The 22,849-nt window shown below is 44.2% G+C and overlaps 1 protein-coding gene across 5 annotated transcripts in view; it reads right to left on the reverse strand.

Moving 5' to 3' along the window:
- Positions 1-1,096: 1,096 nt before the first annotated feature.
- Positions 1,097-22,849, reverse strand: part of ALDH18A1 (aldehyde dehydrogenase 18 family member A1) — a 42,996-nt gene continuing 21,243 nt past the window's right edge. For all 5 annotated transcript variants that reach the window (XM_040485982.1, XM_040485981.1, XM_040485979.1 and 2 more), the window contains exons 8-18: positions 19,129-19,253; positions 17,573-17,717; positions 16,904-16,977; positions 15,659-15,752; positions 13,029-13,249; positions 10,330-10,467; positions 8,311-8,506; positions 8,084-8,205; positions 5,872-6,058; positions 4,751-4,846; positions 1,097-2,085 (exon numbers count right to left, since the gene is read on the reverse strand). In XM_040485982.1, coding sequence (XP_040341916.1) covers positions 1,904-2,085; positions 4,751-4,846; positions 5,872-6,058; positions 8,084-8,205; positions 8,311-8,506; positions 10,330-10,467; positions 13,029-13,249; positions 15,659-15,752; positions 16,904-16,977; positions 17,573-17,717; positions 19,129-19,253 — 1,580 coding nt within the window. In that variant the 3' untranslated portion in view covers positions 1,097-1,903. The remainder of the gene's footprint in view (positions 2,086-4,750; positions 4,847-5,871; positions 6,059-8,083; positions 8,206-8,310; positions 8,507-10,329; positions 10,468-13,028; positions 13,250-15,658; positions 15,753-16,903; positions 16,978-17,572; positions 17,718-19,128; positions 19,254-22,849) is intronic.

A 22,849-nucleotide genomic window follows, 5' to 3' on the forward strand; every position in this document is an offset into this window, starting at 1 on the left:
GCCTGAGGTTGCTCCACAGGGGAAATGGCCTTGTTGGATGACTGGGCTTTACCAGTGCTTTCCAGCCCAAACCCCATTCCCATGCCCTGCCCTAAGAAGGGCAGCTCCCCTCGGGATTGTACCCGTCTCAGCAGCCTGGGACAGAACACCTTTCTGTACACCGCACGAACTTCTGCCCCACGTCAGCATCTTCGCTGCTCCAGACTTGTGTTCCATCCCTAGCTCTGGACTTCTGCCTGCACCAGTCCCCTGCCCGAATGCCCTGCCCACTCCTTACTCCTGTGACTCATCTTGCGCAGGGCCCAGATCCAGGCCTGCCTCCTCAGTGGAGTCTTCCCCAAGGGCCCTGGCCTTCTTGGGTCACTTTCTATCTTTGACTCCAGGGGTATTTGTTGTCTGGATGGGAGCTGATTGTGGTATTTGCCATGCAGTTAGGCAGGACTTTGTTTATTGCCTTTTCAGGCAAGCTATGCCAGAATTCCCCATTCAGAGGGCAGGGCAGGCAGGGTGGCTTGCCAGACCATCTAAGGGTCTGGATGTGAAGTAGAGTTTGGAATGAGTCTGGGAACACGTTCCACACGACACTGTAATTCCTGTGCTCATAAGACATCCTCAGAGGATAAGAAGCATAGAAGTGAGTGCGTATTTCTTTGGGAGGACCCCCACGAGACAAGAAAGCTTTCAACTGCAGACCATCAGGCACCAGGGACCCTAATAAAACAGGAGCTAGATGGAGGGAGGGAGGGTCATCCAAAGTGAACTAAGGATGTCGGCTGGGGCTGTGGCCAAGTGGATGCTGTGTGGACCTTGGCACAATGGCAGCGCATCTGTGCCGTACGTAGCCGCTCTTCGGCCCTTCCCGTTTTCAGTCCTTACGCTCCTGGGCTCCATCTCCTGTTTTCCTTCCCCCTCTCTCAGTCTGGGTCCGTCCTGAGATCTGCCTGTACCGCCTCCATTGACACATGTAGCAGATGGACTCTCCCCAACCAACTTCCAGAGAAGAGCCAGTGCATAACAGCAGGGTGTGAGGACCACGGGGAGGGCAGAGGAAGAAGAGGGCAACGACAAGTAAGGACGAGGATGTTAACCATGCACACAGGCTTTTCATAAGAACTTTATTTCTCAAAAAGGGGGAGGAATCCAAAGTATTAAAATAACCCTTTAATTTTTGTTTTGGAGGGAAAGGGCAGGAGACAAAGTAATTCATATAAAAATTTCAAGCATGATTGCTATAGGTACTTCTTCCTGGGACTCGCAGCTCCAGGTTCCAACTGCATTCTGGGTAATGCCGGGTCCTCTGGGTCCGGACAGGGGTGAGCATCTGGAATGCTTCCGTAGATTTACTCCACAATAAACACAAAAAGTCAATCTTCCTGGTGGAAATGATTCAGTCCATTTTTGCAACTGTTTCTGATGAGAATGCCAAAAAGGAGAGCTGCCCCTCTTCTAAATTCCAAATCTTTCCTTTCTGAAAAGGACTGTAAGCGTGAAGAAATGAAATGTGGAAAGACATATTAGGTGTGATGGGCTCTAGCGCCAACCAAACGCCAGGGGAGACATTACCTCATTGAGGCGATAAAAAGGTAAAAGTGGCCATGATTTTCCATTGCCTTTTATGGGGGGAAGCTGCACCTTTCTGCTTCTATCCTTGCAGGGAACTGGACTGTGAGAAGCAAAGTCCCCGTCCACGGTGGTTATTTTCTAACGTAGAGAAGGGTGAATTGGAATACGCGCGTTAGCCAAGAGCGGTGTTGTCACACTGAGCCCAAAGGCTTCGTGGTACACTTTCCCAGAGGCAGACCCTTCTAGGAAGTGGGAGATGGCAGCTGGCTCATCCAGGACATGACGAGATGCTTAAGACCATCTTAACTGTGAAGACCTCTTGAATCCTTCCCAGCTCTTCTCAGTTGGTGTTTCTCTGAGGCACAGGGAGGTTCTCATGAAGATATTTCAAACTTCCGTGCTCAGAGAAATCGGAGACCACGTGGTCCTGCCCCCGCAGTAGCCACTTTGTAGTGAGCAGTCCCTCCAATCCTACTGGTCCCCGTGCGTGGATCCGTGACGTACTGATGCCCACTTCAGCTCCTGAGAAAAAGCACGGATGAGGCTGTGGCTTCCCCAGCCTCCGCTTCCTGTCCGTCCACCAGACCCACAGCTCTCTCTTCTCCCAACCTGGCACCCTCTCGCCCTGCCCACTCCATCCTCCCCAGACCCGCCGGAGTTCCATGGTCCCTGTCAATGTGCTCTCTGGTTACTATGAATCACAATGGAGTCCCCTCCTAATGAAACACACTGTGTGGGCCTCTTTTGTGCACTTTTATCCCAAATGCATTTTGACAAGACTAGGAGTGCTGGCTCTGGTATCTGCTGGCTCTGGTTATCATCCAGACATAGGTCTGGACTATGTATCACAATTTGACATTTGGGCATTTTTTGAGGTATACAACAATGTCCAGTATAAAGATGAAGAACATTTCCCCCAAACTTTAAGTTCCAGAATGTAAGGGACATGTTCTCAGTATCCCCCAGAATTCTTAGCACATGTACTCATTTGACAGTTACTGAATACACAAGAGGTGGCTGCTCATTTTCCTTCTCTCTTGTTCTAGGCCTAGACTTTGGGCATTAAGGGTCTTCCTGAGTCTAGGTGGGCATTCTGCATGGTACACAGTGGAGGCAGGGTTCCCTTGTGTGTCACAACTTTACTGAGCAAGTACTATGTACAAGGCACCGTGCTGGGCCTGGGGGAGGCAGTGGTGAATAAATGACATGAGGTGGTGTTTTCATGGAGCTTATACTTTTGTGGGCAAGGCAGCCAAAGAACGGTTCAGCAAATGATTTCATGTGGTGATGGGAGTGCAGGGAAGGGTGCTGTGACAGACCATGTGGGCAGGGTGGCCTTCACACAGGTGGAGTGGTTAGGGAGAGCCTCCAAAAGCTGAACAGTGACAAGGAGATGGGCAGGGGAGGGGCAGGTGGAGAGGTGGTACAGGCAGAGACCAGCAGGGGCAGAGACACCTGAGTGGTGATGTGCTTGGGGGTGGTGGCTGGCATGGACCATGTGACCACTGGATTCAGATTCTGCTTTAATAGCATAGAGACCTCATGACGTCGGGCATGTTGCCTGTCTCTCGTGCTTCAATTCACTTGGAAAATGAGGAAAATAATAGAATCTGTCATGTAGAACTAAGTGAGACAATGCATGTGATATACTTAGCACAGTGCAAGGAATATGTAAATGCTCAATAAACATCACCTGTCACTGTTATCAACACGCTTCATAAGAATTTAACTCAACCAGCGTTTGAGTGTCTGCTCTACGTAGGTGATGGAAAGACAATGGACTTTTGCTCTCCGCTAACGTGGGCTTTCAGTTGAAACCTGGACACCTCAGTCCTTGAAAGTATGCTGCTATTTCTTCTTCCAATAACATGGAATACAAAAATCAGTGCAACTGACATAATTAAATCAAAAGCCCAACATAACAGAAACAGGCAATTAATGATAAAGGGTCTAATGATTAAGAATAACTGAGTAAAATTCTCTTTAACTACCTTCTGTAATTCAATGAGAAGTACTTCTCTAGGCAGATCATCTATTTAAGAGTTCAGAAAGATTAAAATGTTTTATTTTCAGTGTTGAAATAATGCTCAGGTGTGTCATAAATGCCTTACTGGAGCTCTGTATAATGGCACCCCTGAAAACCAGACACTGAAAAATCCTTATACTGGGGAATAGAGATTTTCTTTCTTTTTATTAAAAAAAAATTTTTTTTAAGATTTTATTTTTGGGGCGCTTGGGTGGCACAGTCGGTTAAGCGTCCGACTTCAGCCAGGTCACGATCTCGCGGTCCGTGAGTTCGAGCCCCGCATCGGGCTCTGGGCTGATGGCTCAGAGCCTGGAGCCTGTTTCCGATTCTGTGTCTCCCTCTCTCTCTGCCCCTCCCCCGTTCATGCTCTGTCTCTCTCTGTCCCAAAAATAAATAAACGTTGAAAAAAAAAAATTTAAAGATTTTATTTTTAAGTAATCTCTATACCAATGTGGGGCTTGAACTACCAACCCGGAAATCAAGAGTCGCATGCTCCACTGACTAAGCCATCCAGGTGCCCCTGGAGGTTTTATTTCTAAACAGAAGGGGAGAGGGTGTCTTTCTGAAGCTTTTTATTTCAGAGGTCTGTTTTAGAAGTCACCCTTGCACCTCTGGGCTCACCTGTTTATTTCCGATGCCCAGCATACGTATTAACCCTTCTTATGTCCTGTCCTCATGGGGAACTCCTCACTCTCAGGCAACCTGGCTACGTCTCTTTGAAGCAATAAGTCTGCCACAGCAGTGCTCTTGAGAGACCTTGGCATGTACACCTGTCACAACCTGTGCATGTGGACATGCTGTGGTCTGCCATACAGTAGTGGGAGCAACCCAGGCTTTGGACTTGTACAAGTTTGGGTCTAAAAGACAGCTGGGTGACTTTGGGCAAGTTACTTCACTTCTCTTAATCTCAAAGAACTATGAAAAAGAAAAGACAAATACCTACCTTCTTAGCATGCAAAATGCTTACAGACAGGACTTCTCCTGGCTCATTGTTGTTACTATTCTTTCTCATCAACCTCCCTCCCACAATTCTGTCCCTATCATCTTGACCAAGCATGTGACTGTAAAGCAGAGGTGTCTCCTCCACCCTCACTATGCTCTTTGTACCACACAGTGATTCACAAAGGGTCTCCTTTCTCTCCTGACCAGAATCTTTCTTACCCAGTCCAAAGCGGTAGCCATCAGAGAAGCGAGTGCTGGCATTCCAGAACACACAGGCACTATCTACGTGCTGGAGGAAGAACTCTGCTGTTTTCTCTGCAGCATAAAGAGAAGAAACCGAGTTAAGGTGACCAACCCATGGAGAACATCCCTCCTTCCAGTCGTGCACTGGTGACTGATCGGGGCTGGGGCCAGGCCCCTGAAGAGCTTCTCCACACATTAAACACGCAGGGTTGTAAAAAATCTAAAGAGGAAGAAGGTTAACCAGCTTCATCAGTCCCTGTTATGGAAAGAGTAACTGCCTGGGAAAGACTGGGTTGGAGTCCAGATCTCCCCCTGTAGACATACCCTTGATGCTGCAACGGCCTGACTATATTATTTATAGGCTCCAGTGTGAGAATGCCTAAGTCTGAATTCCAATTCCACACTCAATAGCTGGGTGACCTTGGGCAGGTTTCTGAAGCTCTCTGTGCCAGAGCAAAATGCAGACTGGCAATATTACCTAGCTCATAGGGTTGTATAGAGAATAAAATGACTTGGCATCCACAAAGCACTCATCCCAGAGCCTAGCACACGTAAGTGCTCAGTAAACGTCAGCTATTCAAACTGGTGGTGTTGTGATTCCCCAATAAACCGTCTGTAGATCCTCGGAGGAGGCCATTTACCACTGGCTGCCTTTACTGCTGGGCCTCCAGTGCCTGACACCTACGTGTATCTCTCAGTACTTATCTGCGGAGTGAATGAGTGTGGTGAGCTGCTTCTGCCCTTAACCTCCCGAGCCTAGGTTTCCTCAGCTGTAAATGGGTTTATTCCCATAACCCGGAAAGACTGCTGTAGAAGTTCAAAGGTAATACCTGTGACACAGAGGGAGTCATCTTCAGAGTGGAGCTAACCATCTCTTCCCCACCTCCTCCCCTGGGGCTGCTGTGACAATATAATGTGGCAGATGTGAGAGCACGCAGCAGACCCGTGAATCCAACCAACGCCAGGTATTATCATTAGTGTATTCAGACTATGCTTTCCTGCAGCCAGAAGGGCTGAGAGGTGCTGGACCCCACGGAGACCAAAGCAGAAAAAGCAGGTGCTGCACACTTGAAGCACGTGTGCACACGCACACTGACCGTTCTCCGTGACGATGACATCTGTGTGCGAGCTGCCATACTTGTGGATGTGGTCGATGGCCTCCTGGATGCTGTCCACCACTTCAATGCACAATTCCAGGTCCCCATACTCAGTTCGGAGGGACTTAACTTCGGAGGGGCTGAAGGTCAGATAGGAGGCGAACTTGGGGCCCGCGTGAATTTTCACCTGGAACAGAGGAAGTCGAGAGGTAACAATATAAACCCAAGAGCAGTCAGTCAGTTCACTCTTCTTCGTCTAGAATCAAACAGCCAGATGAGCCTGCAGGGGAGGAGCCCATGGCTGCCGTGGCCTGGACAACTAAACCAGCCTTCGACTTCCTTTTAGGAGCGGCCCACCACCCTCCAGGATGCTCTGCTTTCGAAAATGCTGACTGGCCACTTGCCAGCAATGGGCCTTCAGTAAAACTGGAGCAGGGATTTAAGCAGGAAGCCTTTGAATGTTAAGAATGTGCAAGGCATTTAACAGGCTACTGACATAAGCCTTGACTGCTGGCATCTTACTAAGATGAACACTTGGCTATAAAAATCCCATTCCCCGCATACGGGACACGTAGTCTTGGACTCACATGGAAAGGAGGAGATGGCCTGTATATATTTCTACTCCCTTCTCTCTGGATAAGTCCTAACTGTGCTGCAGAGGAAAAGAGCACTTGGTAACCAACCGCCTCAAACCATGGTTACCTGTCAGATTTCCAACTCTGTCAGTCAGGCCCCAGCTCTAGGCTCAGCTCAGCACCATCCTGCTCCTGGCTGGAGGAATTTAAGAACTGGAGGCTGGTCACTGAAGGCCCCAGTCATAAGTCTGATCCCACTTAGGCTTCACTCTCTGAGACCTCCCATGGCTTGGTTCTTTGGGACCAAGCTTTTGCCTTTGCTCAAGTTACAACAAGCAGAGCATGTCCTGTTCTTGTTGCTCCTGAGGCCCTTCTACCTGCAACCCCACTTTCTCCGGGCCTAGGGTCCAACCACCTTCTTCGTGGACAGGAAACCCATCCCTGAGCCCTCACTCTGAGCAAGTCACCCTGCTGGTTTACCTCCCGCAACACAAAGATGAGGTACACACATTGACTGATGTTGATCTGAGGAATTTCAAGGCAATCTTGACTTGAATGACTAAGAATATCATAGGTTTGTGTCTGAATCAGGACTGGAGGGGTTTATTCCTGGCTAAAGGAGAGTTTCCTCCTGTCTAGTCCAGCCCAGTCCAGTGTGGTGTTTGGCATACATAGGTGCCAGTAATGTCAAGTAAGGCTCCAAACATGAGTGATCATGTGATCTGACCCCATTTTAATTTGTGGTGTATTTTCATTTTCAAAACAATCCTTTCAGGTTCTCACAGGGACCATGTCCATTTACAAGCTGACTAGAGCCTTCTTTTCCAGCTAAAGGATGAAAGGGAAGTGACACACACTCAGGGTCAAAGCAACCAAGGCCAGCAGCCACTTTATCCAGATACTGTGTTTATTTACATAATTCTGAAAGGGTGCCATGGCATCAGATATTAAAGCTTACAATGTGTTCTGCCAGAAAGCTTAAGGCTATCCATTTTTGCCTGGAGAGCATCTTTTTTTTTTTTTTTTTTTTTTTTTGTGCAATTAGGAATTTAAGATGGAACATACACTTGTGTGAAACTTACTGGCACTGGTTTTTATAACCTCAATGGAATGGTAATAAAATATTCCAGAGAGAACATCATACAAATTGTGGACTCCCAAATACCACTGTATTAAGTACATTAATATTGGTTAATTGAAGGCCCTAGTGGCAAGGTGGACACATATAAATTTCTGGTTTGAAAACTTTTCTGTGCAATCTTTTCAAACCAAATCCAACAGAAACGCGTGTTCAGTAACATAAACTTTAAACTATGCCGCCTGAATAAATGGTTCCAGAAACAGTCCTTTTAGTGGGCTGCCATGTGATCTGTCTTATCTTTGACCTCTCTTAGCACTTACCACATTCCACTTTGTAATACAGCTATGTGAGCATGGGTTTCTTCTATCTACTAGACTGTGAGAAGGCAGGGATAGGTTTTACTCCTCTCTGTGTACTTAGCACAGAACTCCGTACACAGCAGATGCTCAAAAGTATTGCTTCTTAAATTGCCTTAAATGGTAAGGCAGCTACCCACAGGCTTCTATATCTCAAAATGGAAGACAGGAAGGGACACAGGAGTCCTGTGGACTTGTACCTGTTCCACTCTCAGCATGTCAATGATCTGGTCAAATAATGGTGTTCTCAGCAGATCTCGGTGAATTAACAGAGTCTCCAAAGCATTACAGGCAGCTGGATATTCACATTTAGAGTCTCGGACTGAAAGAAGGAAGACAAATAATTGTTTCTATTAACATGCTCCCAAGTCACAGAGGATCTGCTAAATATTCTGCCTGCACACAGCAGAGGCCCCATCTAGCTCACCCAGTCTGGTGGCTTTATCGACGCTGGCCTCTGAATCCACATACATGTGGCAGATCCCCTCACTGTGTCCCATCACCGGGATCCCCTTAGCAGCTTTCTGGATATCTCTGACCAGCTGGGAAGAGCCACGTGGAATAATCAGATCTATCATTTTATCTAGGCGACAAAGATCTTCCACTTCTTCTCTGGTATTCACCTGAAGAGGTAGAGAATAAAAACAGAAAAATGACATCTGACCTCATGAAATACAAAGTAGCAGCACCCCTTTTACGGATAAAAGTCTGTACAAAAGTCTGTACCTCGGGAGAACTAAATCAGGTGCTGTGAAAACTTATTCCAAAAGTAAGAGTCCTGATATCATCTACCAAATACTTAACCAAACACTACACATTAGGTGCTGTGCTCTGCATTACAAAACAGGAGGACATGTCCCAGCTGTCTAAGAGCTCAGAGTCTAGCACGAAAGATACGACTAGGACACAACACACTGCAACTCAGGGCAGATAATTTTCAAAATGGTACCAAGGTACCAAGTGCTACCTCTGGAAGTCAGAGGAGCTACAGATTATGGCTGGCCAGGAGGATCACAACGGAGGTGCTGCCCTGTGGCTTCTCCAACCACAGCCTTCAGGACCGGCTGGGTCTTGCTAGGGAGTCCTGCTTCTCCACGGGTGCCGCTGACAAGCTCTCCCCTGGGGTGAAGCCCTGGTTTCAGGACACTGAGATGATGATGGCCTTTTCTCTTCCTCTTGATTTTTAATTCACCCATATGGTCATGTTATTTACAGAAGAAACACAAATACATACGTATGAGAACGTTTGTAACAATTTTATTCTGCATAACCCAAAACTGGAAACAGTATACACACATACATGGAATACCACATGGTGATAAAAAGAGAAAACTACTGCTGGATGTAACAATATGGATGGTTCTCACAGACACAAAGATACACAAAAGAAACATAACACGGAAGAGTGTATTTTGTATGATTCCATTTATAATGAAGTTCAAGAATAAGCGAAAGGTGAATGTGAAAGAAGTAAGTAAGGGGCTACTTGGTGGTGGTGGGGCATACTGATCAGGAAGGGCACAAGGGAGCCTTCTGGGGTGCTAGAAGTGTTCCACAGTTGGATATGGCTGGTGGCTACGTATGTGTGTACGGGGATATTTGGATAAAGTCACAGAGTTTTTCAGGTAAGATCTGTATACTTTACTGTATGGATGTTATACATCAATAAGAAGAGGGGTGGGGGTGGGAGGAAACCTGTCTGATTAAGGTAGGATGTGGTAGAGCTGGGATCTGAATCCCTAAAATCTGTGCCCTTTCCACCCCCTGTGGTGCCATAAAAAAAACAAAAAACAAAAAAAACAAAAAAACCCAATTCCTGTTATGGGGCACGTAATGCAGTGGGTTTATAAACACTGCCCCAGCAACCAGCAGAATCCTGGAATGTCAGAGTAAGTAGGCCTTGATGGAGAAAGAGAAGGATCTGGAATTAGCCCAGGTTCAAATGTAAACTTTACAACAGACTGCGTGATTTTAGGTGAGTTACTTTCACCACTGAGCCTGTTTTTCCCCCTCGTTCTGATGGCATATTCCTGTTATGGGTTATGTGAAGACTGAATGAGACAACGGACAGAAACTGCCTTGCCCACAGCAAGTTTTCAGTAAGCTGTACCTACTACTGTCTAGTTCAAAAACTCCACCTGATGACTGAGGAGAGTGAGACAGTGGTTAAAATAATGAGCATAATAACAATAATGATAATAGCATGACCTCATTCTTACATGCTGCACGATGGTTTATGACAAACTTTCATAAAATCTGTCTCATCTGACTTGCCCTAAATCACTAAGCCACTAAAGACCCATGTGGACCAGGAAGCCCCTGTTCCGGTCAAGCTTGCCTATAAAAATGGCTTGGCCTTACGTGACCTACGTAAGCTTTGCTTCAAACACCCAAACACCAAACTGAACCCCTCTAGGTCTGATGTGGCTCATTCCCAGGGACCTACCAACTGTATGGCCTCCTTGACTCCATGGATTGAGAGGGCCTCTTGGGCCAAAAGATGAAGAATCCGGTTGCTGTGTGTGGCCTCCTTCCCTCCCTTGAGTAATAAGCCATTACCACTTGCTATAGCCAAGGCTGCCACCTGCAGATCAAAGGGGAGAGAGCAGTGAACCAAAGAGAAAACGCAGTAATAATAACAGCATTCACCGAGCACTTTATATACTATAGTGATTTTTATATAATATAGTAACAGTGTTTGCTGAGCACTTTTATAAGGCCTGTCATTAGGCCCTTATAAGGCCTAATCTGTTCAAACTTCATGATATCCCGATGAATTAAATACTTGTTTTATCTCCTGCTTTACAGATAAGGACACTGAAGCCCAGAGAAGTTGGTGACTCCCCAAAGTCTCATAGCTTATAAATGGCAGGGCCAGAAGTCTTGACTCCAGAGCCAAAGCACCCAATCTCAGGAACTAAACTATACAGCTTCCTTAGCACCATTAGCAAAGTAACCTAAGTGGCCAGCGTCACATGGCCCCCTCCCCACTTGGGCCCTGGTGGAGGACAGGGAGCTTAGCTGCCTCTGGCTGAGGCTGGGTGGCCTCTCTGGCCACATCTTCCTCTGGCCCTGTAACTATTCTGAGAGCTCTAAATGTTGGTGCTGAGAACCTGGAGCAGACTAGAGACCTGTCAGACCCTGGACAAGCTGTGGTGGAGATTTCTGGGAAAGGAGCACAAGCAGGGAGCACAGGGTGAGCACAGGAGCCTGAAATGCTTTGCGGTGAATACTCCCTGACATGACCTAAAACCAGCTTGTTCACCAAGGACTCCCATACCATGGGATCTGTCCTCAGCCCCTGGCTGGTGCTGGCACACTGCCCCCTCTGGGCACACACCTGTTTGCAGAAATACTCCAGTGAAAAAGCAGGCCACCCAGGAGGAGGGTTAATTACCCTCTTAAAGCAGAATTAATGACTCTGACCTGATTATCTAAGGCCTAAAGCTTAACTTTTTTTTTAAAGTTTATATATTTATTTTGAGAGAGAGAGAGAGAGGGAAAGCACGCATGCACTCACACGTGGGGGAAAGGCAGAAAGAGAGGGAGAGACAGAATCCCAAGCAGGTTCTGCACTGTCAGCATGGAGCCCAATGTGGGGGTCAAACTCATGAACTGCGAGATCATGACCTGAGGCGAAACCAAGAGTCTAGGATGCTTAACTGACAGAGCCACCCAGGAGTCCCCTGAAGTTTAACTTTCTGAATGTTCTTGGGATGAATGAAAATCTTCCCATTTTTATAATGTAATAAAAGGAACTTTACTAAAAAACCTTGCCTGAGCATGTTAATCTCAATTAGTGGCTCTTAATCCTTTATTGGTTTTGTTGCTCATGGACCCCTTATAAAAAGTAATGTAAATCTTCTCTATATAAATGCACTAGCACACAGAACTGCATACAATTTTTTTACAATTCATGGATTCTGTGATGCCATCCAGAGTTAAGATCCCAGGTGAAGAACATGAGCTGTAGTTGGCTAGAGAAGAAACCTTTCTCCACGTGAAGTATCCGTTAGTACGGATGAAAGGCAGCAAAAAAACATCACGTACTCATTCCTACTAGCAGATTCGGGTTCTACAGTTTTCACTTGGTATTTCTGCAAACAGGTGTGTGGCCAGAGGGGGCAGTGTGCCAGCACCCACCAGGGGCTGAGGACAGACCCCGTGGTATGGGGTGAACAATCTGGTTTTAGGTCATGTCAGGGAATATTTACCACAAAGCATTTCAGGCTCCTGTGCTCACCCTGTGCCCTATGGCAAAGAGGTGCTGTTTTTGCTTTGTTTTTCTTTAGATATTCATTTATTTATTTTAAGTAGGCTCCATGCCCAACAAGGGGCTTGAACCTACAACCCCGAGATCAAGAGCTTCACACTCTACTGACTGAGCTGGCCAGGCACCCCTGTTTTATGTTTTTAAATAGATATTCTCTTTGAGATTTTGAGGCTAGTGAAAAGAAAAAGCTGGTATCATCCTACTGGTCAGTCTGGTGGGAAAATTGTCCCCAAATTTTAAAGTGTTTAGGGTAACCAGTGGGACAACCCTCTAATGCCACCCTGTATCAAGGCATGGCTTCTTGGAAAAAATCTTTTAAACACATGATTTCTCAACATTAGCCTGTAATATGTCAAATTCCTTAAAGAGGGTTGCATTCTAGTTTTCATTAACTACTGGAAGTTCTTCTTCCTGAGAGATTTACCTACAGGAGGCCATCTGTGACAGTGAGAACAAAGGGGTCTTTTTCACATGGGGAAAACCAGCTACAAGATGAATGACCTTGCAGTAAGCTAGCAGGGGTTCTGTGGTCAGGGAACACAGTGCCCCAGTGAGTGAAGACATACAGAAATGTGCTCCTGCACTGTGCTAGGGAAGATGCATCTGTTATAAGTGTGACAGGAATAGTAACTTCTATAAGCTTCAGTTTCTTCAACTATAAAATGGACATATGAATACCTACTTTAGAATCACTGGAAGAATCAATAACATAAATTACTTTAAGAACCACCTGAGAAGTCTCAAAAACTTATCTCTGGGGGAGAAAAAAAGGTAAGAACTTCTCACCAAAAAAAGAAAAAAAGAAAACCATCTTTGGAAGATTTTGGGTCCTGAAAATATATTCTTCCCCTACCCCAATAGCAGGCACATACCTGGGGTAGACAGTCTGGGCGAGACTCAAAGATGACCAGCAGGACTCCAATTGGGACAGTCACTTGTTCTAGCTCCAAGTTTTTGGCAATTCGGGTTCGACGCAAAACACGCCCCACGCTGTCCTGTGAGGAGGCTGCGATCTGCCGTAGACCGATGGCCAGGCTGTTCAATTTAGATGTGGAGAGGCTCAAACGTTTCAGCAGAGGAGCTGCGAGTCTCCCTGAAGAGGTGTGAGGAACACATGATAAAGGAGTGGCTCTGGACAGGCTGCAGCTGCTTTACCGAACACACGGCACTGTGTTAGGAACAGACACGAATTTAGCGGGTCTTGAGAAGACAATGACATGCCACTTAGTTTTTCTAGGGGGCTTTTGGCAGTGTATTTCACACGTAAAGGTATGTACACCAATACCCTCTGTGCCAGCAAATTCAATTCCAGAAATTTGTCATTCGCATGAGTAAACTTGCATGTAATGAGGATACTTGTCACAGTATTTACATAATAAAATCAAATTCTGCTTAAACATTTAGACAATGAACTACCAGGCAGTTATTACAAATATCTATATGTACTGACATGGAAAGCTGTCCAGGATATAGTTTTTGAAGACGATAAACTACAAAAGAGCATGTATGATAATATCCTATTTAACAAATATTGCATATATGCATGTGGAGATGTCTGGAAGCCATCAAGAACACTGATGATCTCTTTCTGCATTATTTTAATGTTTTGTAACGATTGCCTTATTTTTATAATCAGAAGCAATAAAGATGTTTCCTTTTGAAATAAAAACTTAAATAGAATTATAGTAAGTTCACTTTTTTCTTCTTTTTTTAAGTAGGCTTCATGGCCAGTGTAGAGCCCAACATGGGGCTTAAACTCATGACCCTGAGATCAAGACATGAACTGAGATTAAGAGTTGGATGCTTAACCAACGGAGCCACCAAGGTGCTCCTAATAATGGTAAGTTCATATTCAGAATTTTCTTTAAATTTAAATACAACTGTTTGCATGGTGTGATTCTCTCTGCACACACACACACATATTCATATATACACATGTATATGTACCAGGGAAAATCGTGTGGAATCACATATCACAAATCATTACTATGGTTAATGTTGAAATGAGATGATGAAAAATTTCTTTTTTTTTTTTTTAATTTTTTTTTTTCCAACATTTATTTATTTTTTGGGACAGAGAGAGACAGAGCATGAACAGGGGAGGGGCAGAGAGAGAGGGAGACACAGAATCGGAAACAGGCTCCAGGCTCTGAGCCATCAGCCCAGAGCCCGATGCGGGGCTCGAACTCACGGACCGCGAGATCGTGACCTGGCTGAAGTCGGACGCTTAACCAATTGCGCCACCCAGGCGCCCCTAAATTTCTTTCTTTTTTATACTCACACCCACCAAGATAAAATAATACAAAGTTTTCTACTTAGGAAAGGAGGAACCTACCTTATATTAAGAAAAAAGCTGAATCATCATTTTACCAACCAATTATATCAATCTGTTTTCTTCACTTTTCCCTATGTGTTAATATCAAGTTTCAAACACAGTGCATGTTAAATGTTACATTCTAGTTTTCCACCTCACAATGCATATTTGCTTTCCATGTTGCCAAAACTGTTGTAATTACTACTACATACTCCACTGAGTTGACACAGCTTAACACATTTAACCAGACCTATGCTGTTAAACACTGAGGTTGTTTCCAGTTTTCAGTGTGATAAATAACCCTGCTCCAAGAATCTTTACATACAGAGCAGTTTTCTCTTCTTGAAATAGTTTCTTATGATAAATTTCCTGAAAAGGACTTAGCAAGTCAAAGGGGACCACCATGCTCATGTATAGCCAGGACTTCGTTCGTAAGCCACTGTGCGTCCTTATGAATTTCCAGAGAGACAGAACTGAGGTCAGAAGTCAGACTTCTGCCAATAACTAATTGTGTGACCTTGAGCAACAGCTTTAACCTCAGTGGGTCTTAATTCTTTTACTTTAAAGAACTGTATAAGATTATCATCAAAGATTTCTTCACACAGAAAGGCCTTACTTAGGTGTTGGCTGCTATTAGTGAAATGTCTAAAATAGTCCTTAGTATTTTTCTTTTTGTCCTGAAACTGCCATAGTATCCATGGCTCATGACCTGTGGGTACAGAAAAAGCTCCTTTGGAGGGCTGTACTAGAGCATCTGGGAAAGGAGCTGGAGATGGTATGCATAATTTGAATACTAGCAAGCTGCCTTTAATAAAAATGATGCATAATATAAAATTTCTTCTACAATAATCTTTTTTTTTTTTTTTACATTCCTAAAAGTTTTTATTTATTTATTAAGAAAGAGAGAGAGAGAAAGAGCATGAGGAGGGGAGGGGCAGAGAAAGCGTAAGAGAGAGAATCCCTAGCAGGCTCCACACAGCGCAGAGCTTGATGTGGGGCTCAAACCCATGAACCATGCGATCATGACCTGAGCTAAAGACAGACGCTTAGCCAACTGAGTCACCCAGGTGCCCCATATAACAATCTTGTCTTTAGGCAGACTACACTGTAAGAATTGTTAGTAAAACAAAGAACAAAAACCAAAACCAAACCCTCCGTAACACTGACTCCAAATCGAGTGGTCCTTACCCTCTGCCTCCTCCAAGTCTTTCTTGTTGGCTAACAGGATCTCATCACGCTGGTCCGTCAACAGATCAGCCAGATGATGGATAATCTCTGCTCTCTAGGAAGAAAGGTAAAACAAACAAGCAAATACATTAATCTGAGAAGAACCCATACCATTAAACCTACTCCTCTGAATGAGCCAGGCCTTGCTCCTAAATGCAAAGTCATCATTGACTGAAATCTCCTTACATCCTATCAACCATTACACACCTCAGCTCCCCTCATTTTTTCCTTCCTCTCTCACTACTAATCTCCTTCTACTTCTTGTATTTCTTCCTCTTTTACCATTCCTGATTGTTATGATTAGCAGACCACGGCCCAGTAGTGGGGAAAAGGCACAATGAATTATACAATCAGTCCCCAAACCCAAGATGGGGGCTAGCATTTTGAATTGGCATGATACATACATCTCTGCATACTCAGTTTCACTGGCTATATAATTTATTAAGTAAATTTTGACAATTACTTATTTTGACAATTTTGACAATTACTTATTTAATGAATTCACTCAAAGGGGAAAACCCAGTCCTGGATGCTTGAAGGGATCTCAATCCTTACCCACCTAGGTTAAAAAGTGTGGCAAATCAGTGTGATCACTGAAGAAGCCAAGGGAAGTGGTTTAGAGAGACAGGCTAAGCTCTTCCTTTGCTTTCCTTTCTCTACTTGTAGTTATTTAAAGTTTTCTTTTTTCTCAGGCCAAAGTGCTCCCTAGAAAAAAATCTAAACACAACATCCTTAACAACACAGGCTTTGAGAAGCCAATCCCCAGCTTCCGTGACTGCCTTGTTTCCAGACCTGCAGTGTCTGCCACTTCACTGTGGGCAGGCTCTGACTAGAGGGCAGGCTCTGGAGCTTCCATCTAATGGGTAAGTCAGGGGACTCAGATGTGTTAGAATAAGCAGTTTTCCTACATTTCCATGTCCAGTATGTGGCAGGCTTAGGAAATCTCCTTGGTCTCACCATGTTCATGATGTTTTTGATCAAAACATAGTGATAAAAAGATACCTTAGGCCACAGGCTACAAAAGACAAAAGGGAAAATAAAATTTAGAGAGAGAAAAGGCAGAACAAATCTGAATCTCACTTGTAACTAGAATAACTCTGTGGGGACAAGAGGAATGGAGGGGGACATGGCAGCCTTGACTGTGCACTAAGCCTCACAGCATGACTCAGTCTGAAAACCAACCAAACTATTAGCAAAGGTTATTACCTGCTCAGGTTCCAAAGTGGCCAACATCCTTCCTCCTGCTCGAGCCATTTCTCCCTGCTGTTCAACGGTAGGACCTGTAAGAATATTTGCAAACATCAGATCATGGACAGCAACCCAGCACGTGCACAGACTCATAACGTGGTGTGCTTGCTTCCTAGAGGTCACTCAGACAAATAAAATGGCAAAAGAATACACTAGATTAACTCGGGCATAAACACAAGAAACTTGTCTATATTTCCGGGGTAAGTTACATCTCGTAGAGTTCTTTTCAATTCCACTTTAGCTTATATTCTCTAATGTGTTGGCATTTCTGAATGTAGGTTATATGGCAATATCTTTGCGAACAATTGAGAGTACATACCATGTCTTACTGTCTTAAGTGTCTTTGCATTTCTAGGCCTCTAGCATAGGCCTAGCAAATGTTTCTTAAGACAATGGATGCTCATATTCTTTAACATAGTGGTTTTAGAGAGAATGGGAAGCCTAGTTGGGCAGGTTCGCTAAACTTTACAAAAGCAAAGCAAAGTCCAATTTTGCAAAGAGTGTCTGAAACAATACCGTACTTCAGAATATCAACACGTCAATTTTGTGATCTCTACTCCTAGAGGAGAGCTCAATCTTCGGTCTCATTTAGGCCATGGTGTGACTACTCAATGAGGAACTACTTACCTGCAGGCTTTACTTCAGAAAAGAAGGTGCCAACTTTCTTTCCCTCCACAATGTCTGTGATGACATGTCCAGACACCTTTGGGTGGGTTCCGTTGGCAATAACCACAGAAGTGCCACCTTGCAAAGCCCAGAGGGCCGCTTTCACCTAATAGGAGAGGTTAGATCCCAACATAACATTCAGGCTTTTGCAGGGTCTAGTCATCCATACTTTAAACTCGCAAAAAGAGAATACAATGTGATAGTGAGCAATTGAAGTATATGCAGGAATGTTTTGAACAACTCAGAAGCTCTGAAAACACACTCAGCCCTTGCTCTCTCTCTCTCCAGCCCAAATCTGGTACGTGCTAAAGATGAGCCAATCTGCCTTTTGTGCTCAGTGTTCAAAGACTCTCTAGTACTAGGACTCATAACTTCTACATTTGACTTACTGTGCCTCGACATAGTGTCCAGCCTGGTGTTTAACCAGAATCTGATCCTGAGTTCTTTTAACTTTTGTAGATCTCTTTTGTAGGTCTTTGCCATTCCTACAATTGATGCTGTATCTTAAGAGTATTACTTTTTAGAACAATTAATGGGAGAGAAAAATTTTTGGAAGATTTCGTAAGAAATAGTTGAGCGGGGGCACCTGGCTGGCTTCCTCAATAGAGCATGTGACTCTTGATCTCAGGGTTGTGAGTTCGAGCCCCATGTTGGGGGTAAAGATTACTTAAAAAAAATAAAAAATCTTGGGGTCCCTGGGTGGCTCAGTCCATTAAGCACCTGACTTATGATCTCAGCTCAGGTCATGATCTCACAGTTTGTGAGTTCCAAGCCCTGCATCAGGCTTTCTGCACTGACAGTGCGGAGCCTGCTTGGGATGCTCTCTCTCCCTTCTCTCTGCCACTACCCCACTCACATTCTCAGTCTCAAAATAAATAAACTTAAAAAAAATTTAAGAAAATCTTTAAAGTAGGGGGTGCCTGGGTGGCTCAGTCAGCTAAGCGTCCAACTTTGGCTCAGGTCATGATCCCACAGCTCGTGGGTTGAAGCCCCACGTTGGGCTCTGTGCTGACAGCTCAGAGCCTGGAGTCTGCTTCAGATTCTATGTCTCCCTCCCTCTCTGCCCCTCCCCTACTTGTGCTGTCACTCTCTCAGAATAAACTTAAAAAAAAAAATTATATATAGAGGGAGAGGGAGAGAGGGAGCCTGCCCTTGACGACTTTATAACATGAACACACTATGTAATATTAATGAAGAGAATACATATACAGACATGACAAAATATAGGTACACAATATGCATTATACCTGTATTTAGACATGTGCACATTTAAGTGTGTATGTGCCTCGTATTTTAGCCATTAGCCCCCAAACAATCACAAAAGTCAAAAGGGTAGGGGCACCTGGCTGGCTCAGTCGGAGAAGTGTGCAGCTTTTGATCTGAGGGTCGTGGGTTCTAGCCCCATGTTGGGTGTAGAGATTACTTAAATAAATAAAACTTAAAAAAAAAAGCAAAAAGGGTAAAATATTGTTTGGTTTTTTTAGCTGTTATAGGCAGTAACAGCATCAGACCCTTACCTTGGCTTCCATGCCACCCATGCCTACTCTTGACTTGGTTCCAAAGGTCACAGACTGCTGATCTCCGGGATAAAATATATCAATGAGCTTTGCGTCATCTGACCCTGGGGGGCTGTCAAAGAGACCTAAAAAGTAGACAGGAGTTGGCAGTATTGCTTTAATGGAAGGCATGCCCCCCAAGACAGACATACCCCTGGGCACTTGCCAACCACTCTGTACGTGACTGATCCAGATGAAGTCTGTGTTCTACCAGCTCTAACCAGAAAAAAGAACAAGTGATCTGTATAGTCTACCCATGCTGAAAAGCAGCAACAGGACTTTCCATACATACTTTTATATTCTGTTTGCCAGCATCACAGCATGTCCATATCCTTGGTGCAACACTTATCAGCCCTGCCCACTCCACTGTCTACTGGGAAGCTGTCCTCACCTCTGCCACTGCTACTTAAGATGCTGAATTAAGGAAGTAACTGAAAAAGATGAGTGGCTACTGCAGAAACAGTGTAGTAGCCATATACTATAATGTGACTATTTCCAAGTGGGATGAAATGCGAGACAGGTTTTCATGAACTCTCACAGCATCCTTTGAAACAGTCACTAATTATAATCCCTGTGTTATGGGGAAGTCATTGTGAAGGTTATGCTGAGGCAGCAGAAGAGCATACAACTCTTGGCATTTAGTCTGGACTTATCACCATAAAGCCTATGTCCCTTTTATAGTTGAGTAGAATAATATAAAATATGAGTTACGTGAAATGTTACATGCATACAATCCAAGATTAAAAATCTTCACCATTTCACTTGTAAACATAGCCAGTTGGAGCCTTGGAAAGAAAAATGAAGGGCCTGTGAAAATGGAGTCACATCAAGGCCTAAGTACAGGGAGGAACTGCCTGGGGTTGGGGACTGGCTCAAGGACATGTGGGCAGGGATGTTTTTGGTTTAAGTTACTACTTTTCCCATGTGAAAATACAGCCCTTTCTGCTTCATATTCTAAATCTCTAATGCAATACTGCTATATGCATCCCCTCCAGGAAAAGGGGAGTCAGAGGAGTGAGGGAATCAGGGTCCGGTATAAATGCAGCAGTGCTAACCATGGGCAGCAATTACAGGGAGAGAAAAACTACCTCTCCAACCTCTGTCCATTGCAACCCAGCACTCCACGGCTCCTGGACTCAGGGATGGAGTTTTCTCAGAAGGCACTACGATATGAGATCACAGGCTTGGATTCTGACGCTATTTTGGTTTCATACAAAAATAACATGGGCAAGGTTATACAATCCTAAGACAAAGTTTCTCCAGAGATGCTGAGGAGTGCCTAGAGTTCTAATAGTCTGCCTACTCCTCTTTTTCCCTTATAGCAGCTTCTTAAAGCCACCAAGAGCATATTCAAAATTCTATTATTGTGCTAAAAATCAACATTCAATGGATAACTAATTAAGAGTTAATAGCACAAGCCTGTTTTTTGTACATTCATGTACATTTGCACACAAATGTGGATAGCAGCATTAGTTATAAATGCTCACATGTCTATCAACTGATGAGTGGGTAAATAAAATGTGGTGTATCTACATGGTGGAATATTGTTTGGCAATAACAAGAAAGTACTGACATATGCTATCAACACTGATGACCAATTTTGGTGTTCAAGGCTACATTAAAAATGTTTACTAGAGGGGCACCTGGCTGGCTCAGTCGGAAGAGCACGTGACTCTTGATCTCAGGGTCATGAGTTCGAGCCCTTGTTCAGTGCAGAGACTACTTAAAAAAAAAAAGTTTACTAGACTCTAGTTGAAATTGGGCTTTATGTATTAATCTCTCAAACTCATGTCTTTTACCTTGCAAAGCAGTATAGAAGAGAGGAAGAGTGTAGATTTTTAAACTGAACAGATTTAGTTGTGAAACCAGCCTCTGGTACTATGTGAATCTGGATACACCATTTAACTGGTGTGAATGTAATTTTTAATTTCTTCATCTGAGTAAGCTAAGCTACCTGCTTTGCAGGATTGCTATAAGGATTCAATAAATTGACATTTATAAAGCACCTAACACAGTATTTAAGCACAGTAGAAATTCAATATAAATCTGTTGAGGGGCGCCTGGATGGCTCAGTCAGTTGGGCGTCCGACTTCAGCTCAGGTCATGATCTCATGGTCCGTGGGTTCAAGCCCTGCATTGGGCTCTGTGCTGTCAGTTCAGAGCCTGGAGCTTGCTTCGGATTCTGTGTCTCCCTCTCTCTCTGCCCCTCCCCCACTCATGCTCTGTCTCTATCAAAAAATGAATAAACGTTAAAAAAAAATTTTTTTTTTTAAATGTGTTGATTAACTGAAAAGCCTTCATCTCCAGAGTGGCTCACTCTTACCCCAACCTAGCTGTTCCTGTCCTGAGATTTCAAATTTACAGTGGATAAACATGGTACCAAGATTTCTTATAGGTAAAAATACTGACATCCAAGTATGATATATCGAACTTCCCACATGGGCAGAAGACAGATCAACCCATCTATATCTGCCTCTGCTTCCGCTAGGCAGGCCCCTGCCCTTAATCTTGCACCACTGGAGTGTAAACTGGAAAACAAGTCCTGCCAAAGAAACCTGCCTTGGGTATGGGTTGGAAACTAAATAGGTTTTCCTGATCTCCTGGGAATGTAATGGTGGACTTTTGGGATCCTGTAGACTTGGCCTATTTTAGACACAGCTACCATATTCCTTATGGGTCAAAATGTAAAATGGACATAGCTTAGGAAAGTGAGAACAGTGAATGGAGAGTCAAATTGGAGCCAAGAGGGACCCTTCTTTGAGGAAGGGGACAGCAGAGAAAAACAGATTAACACATGAGACCACGGTGGCCCCAGAGCTTGGAATTCTGCAGTGGCTCCCATTTAATGTGTCTCATGATTTATGTTACAAACTGAAAGTGATCAAAACCACAATGAAATAGCATTTCACACCCGCTAGGATGGCTATAATGAAAAGGCAGATTATAAGGGTAAGTGTTGGCAAGGATGTGGAGAGACTAGAGCCCTCATATGGAGCTGGCAGGAATGTAAAATGATGCAGCTGCTTTGGAAACCAGTCTGGCACTTCTTCAAAAGGCTAAACACATACAGAATTACCAAATGATCAATTCTGCTCCTAGGTAAACAAAAAACATGTTCACACAAAAATGTGTACATGAATGTTCACAGCAGCATAATGTCTATCAACCGATGAATGGGTAAATACAACATGGTGCACATACACAATGGAGTATTCTTTGAGAAGAAAAAGAAAAGGAATACTGACAGATGCTGTAACATCGACGAACCATGAAAACATTATGCTAAGTGAAGAAAACCAGTCACCAAGGATCACATACTGACGATTCCACTAATGTAAAACATCCAGGATAGGCAAATCCACAGAGACAGAAAGTAGATGAGAGGCTGCCTAGGGCTGGAGAATTTGGGGGGAAGTGAGGAGTGATCACTGATGGGTATGGGGTGATACAATGTGGTGATAAAAATGTTCTAAACCTATTGTTAGGGTTGAGCCACTGTATGAATACACTAAAAATCAATGAACTAAGTCTTAAATAGGTGAACTATTGGTTTACTATGGTATGTGAATTATACCTGTATAAAGCTGTTCTAAAAAAACAAAAGTGCCTGGAAATGACAACATTTCAGCATTCAAACTGCATCTCCCAGACTTCCCCACCTTCTTTGAGCCATAAAAATCCT

Source organism: Herpailurus yagouaroundi, unplaced genomic scaffold, assembly GCF_014898765.1.
Source record: "Herpailurus yagouaroundi ecotype Mexico unplaced genomic scaffold, PumYag 163, whole genome shotgun sequence".
Lineage (NCBI taxonomy): Eukaryota > Metazoa > Chordata > Mammalia > Carnivora > Felidae > Herpailurus > Herpailurus yagouaroundi.